The following is a 6,016-nucleotide window of genomic DNA, read 5'->3' on the forward strand; positions in this document are numbered from 1 at the left end:
AATAGTGTCCCTTGTTAAGCTTGAGGGAGAAAATATCCAACAGTAACTTCACCTGACATGAAATTTAATAAAATTTGCAAATAAGATGACTGATCTAGTTTCTTTTTAGTTTTCTGAAGATTTTTTTCATTCAGACATATGTGTCCAGCCCCAAGTAGCATTTCAATGTGTTCAAGGAGGTTGTCATAAAACCAGTTTAAACAATACTAGCTTATAATTAATATATACATTCCATATATTATATCTTTAACTACATAAGATATAATTTAAAAGCCTGAAGTTAATGAATATTGTTTGTTGACTGCGGGTTATGCATATCTGAATTAAGTATCAGAGGGATTTCCCCTTGGATTGATCAGTAGATTTTAATACTTTAAATTGGAAGATTATCTACTTTAGTAGGGTGTTTTTTTAGTTGTTCTATATATCTATGGGGTATAAGTCCATACAGATTTTACTAGGAAAGCAAAGAAGTTCAGCTGTCATTGAAGGTTTAATTTCTATTATCTTTGAAGCACTGGCTACATGAGTTTTAGTTTCATGTGTGGCATGTCTGAGGCATTTTCACCACCTTACTTGTTCCAAGTTTATCCTTCTTCCAAATACAAGTTTCTAAATAATGATTGTGTTTGTCAGCTGAATAGGCTGACTGTTGCGATAATCCGGTAGATAAAGTGTCATGTATGAACTTATAAGTGATTTGCTACTAGATCTCATAAAGTTTTATTTTCCTTAACAGTTTTGACTAATCTCATAGTAATACTAAGTAGTATGGAATGACCATTAAGACCTGAATGCGGCCTTCTTATGTAAACAAAACGATTATTTAGCTATCAGAAATTGGTAAGGATAAATATACAACTACTTCGAAAAATTTTATTTTTTTAAAATAGCAGCAGCTTGTCATTCCAAGGTTAATAGAATTTTCAAGCTTGTGAGAAAATCCATTCACTGTCAATTGCCATTCACCTAATTAATCATAAGACAACTACTTGAAAAAAAGAGGTTGATTTTAGGGGTCAGTGAAAGCTGTGTTACAGCAAATTAATAAAATAAATCTTTTGAAGTAAAATGACAGCTTACAGTGAATGGAATATAAAAGTCTTTATTATAAAATTAACAATTGAAAATCTTCATTTGATAACATCTAATAAACATAATAAAAAATACTTGGAATCTTTGAAGAGTATTCCTCCAAAGGAACATCCTTGAGTAAAGAAATGGCATTGTAATGAATTCTGTATAACAATGGCTAAAACAATTAAATTAATGATATATGTAAAATCACAATCATCTACAATACCAGTAATATGTAACTAGAAATTCTGAAATAATTGTCACATGCAAAAAAGTAATTTGAGTTTCATACATATAACTACCAACATCTCAAATTATAATAATATCACACAATACAAAAAATATCTTAATAATAGCTAACCAGTTAATAAATTATATTCCACAGCTGGGCAGACTGATTTGTACTTCAATTTTATCGTTTAAACAAACCTATTTCTTATGATAAGAGACTTTTTTTCTGTAATCAACTAGTTATTTTTTAAACAAAAATATGAAGGCTTGACAAGAGTCACATTACATGGAAACCAAAATTAAATATTCTGCACTCATAAGTCTGCAACAGAGGACGTGAGAGCTGAGCATGTTGGGGTGATGATTCCTAGATTAAGAATGTTAATGGGTTTGACACTCACCTAGGTCAGTCAATACTTATTTTGCAGCAGCCCAGAGAAATGAATCTTGAAATTTCCAATCTGGGGCTGAATAGATAAATTAAAAAAACTAATTTTTTAAATCCCTATTTACCAAAATAATGTTAAAATTTTATGCAGACTTTTCATGCATCGCCTTTTAAGCAGATAAAAAAAAAGTATATATGCTATTACCTGGAATAAAAACATTCATGGCATGTAATGAAAATAAGAATCCATGGATTTCTATTTCCATGCAATCTAGGAAAGTTTACATGGAAATAGAAATGGATCTTTACCCTTTTCCTTTATTAAATATAAAAAAATTCTAGCGCTTCAGCAGGATTATTTATCGCATCCTTTTTATTGGATATTACATCTATATAAACAATGAATGTAGAATATAGGTTCAATTTGGTATAATAAATCAGGGTTGACATGAATATTTAAATAAATGTTGTATTGAGAAAAAAAATTGTTAAACAATACTTAAAACCTGAAGCACGAACTAAAATCAAGCTTAAACATTCTAGAGAAACAGTTTACCATGTAGGTAATTCATGGCAGTTAACTAAACATAATTTCAGATTTTTTTAACCAGACCGTAATGAAACCCCATGAGAAAAAAACCCTTAAGGTAAGCGAAAATCAAACTGTGCGAATACTTCTCGACAACTTATAGACAGCTTCTAGACTTCCTACTAAAAAATCCAGCAAAATAGCAAATAATAATTTTTTTAATATAAACAATATCGTTAATAAAAATAAACAAAATATAGGAACAAATTTCAAAAATCATGATTTAAATATCTTTTAATATCCTATATATGAATATATTAATAATTAAGATACAAATACAAAAAGAGAGCACTAATAAAGAATCAATGAGAAAAGAAAGTTGATACCATAATAATTATATAACTAGGATCTGCTCAACTTTGGAATATATATTACATAAAAATACTGATAATGACAATTAAAAAATAATACAAACTTAACATGAAATTAAATTATTTAAATACAACATGAAATAAGTTTTTCAAACAGAATCGTAAAATAGCAATGATAGAAAATTATACATTAAGAGAATATAGGCCTTTGGTTCCTCACATCTCAATAAGACAACCCATGGAGATCCACTTAGGAGATTACATTCTAAATTATATGAAATATATTTATCGCATTTGAGTTTGTGCAATGGATCACAAATGCATATAAATATATTGCAAAGATATATCTTATATACATATAAGTAATATTATTTGTGCGTTATACATTCAACAAATGTCATTGCAATGATATTAATACCAAGAGGATCACTTATCTCTTTTGAGATTATGTTAAAGAAAAAAACGACTTTCACATGATTTTTCACAGAGAAGGAATATCTATAGTTCACTTTTAGTTTGAATTGAAAAAAATAATAATAAATACACTAACATAGTAAAATAATTTAATCAGACTATTTTATAATCAAATTTCAATTATAGAAAAATAATTAAATGCAAAAGATTAGTGATTTAATAACACTCAAACATTATGTGAGCAATAATATTGGCACAATCACTCTAAATTTTTGAAGTCAATTAGAAGGTATTAGAGTAAAACCTTTCAGGCTACTTGGATAAAGTAATGTGAAGCACTTGGATGCCAAGGGGTATAAGTTACAATCCATTTATTCAAGAAAAACAATTATGGTCTAAACCGACAAGTTTTTATTGAATTTAAAAATTACCATTTGGTGCCAACTAAAACTGGTTGAATTTTATTATTAGCCTATTCTATAAATTCTGTAATTCCTGTACTTGTTATATTACAAAAAAAACCCTATTAAAAGGCGAATAAGACTCATACACGTTATCCACCAAACATACCATACAACTCTTTTGCCTCTGCAGAAAATTGCAAATACAGTCAACAGAAAGTAGATAGCATAATTATGATGATAATATAATAAATATTTCAGATGTTAGTTTTAATTTTTGTTATATTTTCCAACCAAAATCATCTTTAAGCAGTGCAACATTTCTGTAAAATAACTATAAACTTTCAAATATCCTTCTTACACCTTTTTCCCAGGAAGAAAACAAATAAATTTGAATTTTTTTATAATCTGAACATAACTCAGTTTTTCAAAATCGGCCAGGGGTACCGTTTTACATCCAAGTGCCTCATATATATTGTGTAGCAAAAAAATCAGTAATTTTTTTTTTTAATATTTTACGAAAAAGTAAAAAAAAAAATTGTCTGCAAGTAATGATGTGTTGAGCAATCTAGTAAGAAGATGCATGACTTGGATACAATTTAAAGCCATCATTATGAGCATAATTTAACAAATTTTAATTTCCAGACTTCTGGTCCTTCTAATAAATATTAGTATTACATTGCATGACATTTAATAAAATAATTTTTTTTTTTTAACAACCAAAAAATTCCAATAATCAAAATACAGCTCAGTGAATAGAAACAACCACATTTCATACTTACATGCTATTTGAATTGTCATTCATTTCATCATCCCATAGTTTAATAAACTAATTATATGCTAATTGAACTAATTAAAAATTTTTTAAAAATTATTTTACAACAATGATGTATGATAGTATTACAAGTTTACAAGTATACAGCATGGAACATTCAAATGATAATAATGAGAAATTATTTTATACTCTATTTGTTTCGATAAGCAGCGAAAGGTCTTATGACTATAGGTTTATCATTTCTGAAGTAATTGACAGCTGCCTGGTTTGAATATGTGTGCATGGAAAGTAATTGAACTACACATTTACATTTATTTACAGTTTCCATTTACTCAGTTATATAAATCACTTCATAGTTTTCTCTCTCTCTCTCTCTCTCTCTTAATTTAGTATTATGAATCAAAATATAAGATTTACAAAAATTCAAATGATACTCTCATTCTGACATCAAATTATGAAGAGTGTTTGATAAGAGAACAATGAAGATACTATTTGGTCATTTTGTTAAGTCAAAGGCTATCTTAAAGACACCTTAATTATTACCGCTAAAGAGATTTTATTGTCCAATATTATACTCTTAAAGCGGAAAGCTACACACAAAAAGCATTGAAGCCTATATACACATCATATGAAACATATAAACAGTGCACAATAAATGTTATAGGCCTTTTTTGACAAAAACATTATTATATTCTAGTCATTTCAAAAATAATACAGACATGTTTAATTGAATGGATAATGTACAACACTTGAAAATAGTCTTTATTAGAGGACGGGAATCTTTGTGGCCATTTTTATTTTATCTGATACCTTTGGTACACAATAAGAAATAAAAGGGATGATACATTTGAAGAAATGTGAATCAGTAGATGCAAATTTTCCCAACGTGACCTTCACTGTGCTTGAATGGCTGCTATGTTAAAGGAATGCATATCTCACATTCCAAGGGATTAACAATTAAATAATAGTACACCTACCGAAGAAACCTCTCTTTTTTTTTCTACGACTCTTTTCCATATCTGCTGGAGGCTGATTCCTTATAATCCGAACAACCTATGCAAAAAATCTTGAATAAAACCCAATGTACAAACACTTTTTTATTAATGATAAAAGACAAAAACTAGAAGTTGATTATTGTTTATCCAACTTTATTTTAATTCATCCATTACAACGTTTTGGGACCATCACTCCATAATCAGGCACTCTACAATTCAAAATAACACATATCATATATTCACTTCACTTCATTAGATAAATGCACAACTCATCCAGTAAATGAACCTAAAATATTAATTTATTTATACCACACTTTAATACTATTTATAAACTTATGGAATTCAATTTGACTGATTTCTAGGATTTTCATAAAGATTCTAGATTTTAATGTTTGTTTAGGAATTTCAAATTTAAAATCATTGTTTAAGAACACCATACGCTTTGTTAAGACATACATTTTACTGGAATATATCCAACTACCAAGAAGTGGTGGTATATAAGATAATATTTATTCCTAAAAATGGGGGTTTAACAACGAATATACAACCACCAATGAGTCTCACAAACACTAGAGACAATGAAGAAATCACTGGATTTACATCTGAGAACATGTGAGTAAAACATGATGAAAGGCCTGCAAATTAATTTAAATTAATAGTAACCTCCACTACGAAAAAAATACTTAATTTTGAAACTTCAATCTAAGAAAGAAAGTACAAATTAAAATAATTGATAAGATCAAACATCTAGGAATAATCCTTGGTTAAATAATTACCACGCCCATAGGAAAAGCAAATGCTTTAATACATATACATATATGTATATATATATATA

General features: G+C 28.0%; 1 protein-coding gene across 3 annotated transcripts in view; it reads right to left on the reverse strand.

Moving 5' to 3' along the window:
* Positions 1-862: 862 nt before the first annotated feature.
* Positions 863-6,016, reverse strand: part of LOC106692565 (ras-related protein M-Ras) — an 8,347-nt gene continuing 3,193 nt past the window's right edge. For all 3 annotated transcript variants that reach the window (XM_014438579.3, XM_067048582.1, XM_014438580.3), the window contains one exon: positions 863-5,239. In XM_014438579.3, coding sequence (XP_014294065.1) covers positions 5,144-5,239 — 96 coding nt within the window. In that variant the 3' untranslated portion in view covers positions 863-5,143. The remainder of the gene's footprint in view (positions 5,240-6,016) is intronic.

The sequence above is a fragment of the Halyomorpha halys genome, unplaced genomic scaffold (genome assembly GCF_000696795.3).
Source record: "Halyomorpha halys isolate HHAL.00 unplaced genomic scaffold, Hhal_1.1 Scaffold61.1, whole genome shotgun sequence".
NCBI classification, from domain to species: Eukaryota; Metazoa; Arthropoda; class Insecta; order Hemiptera; family Pentatomidae; genus Halyomorpha; species Halyomorpha halys.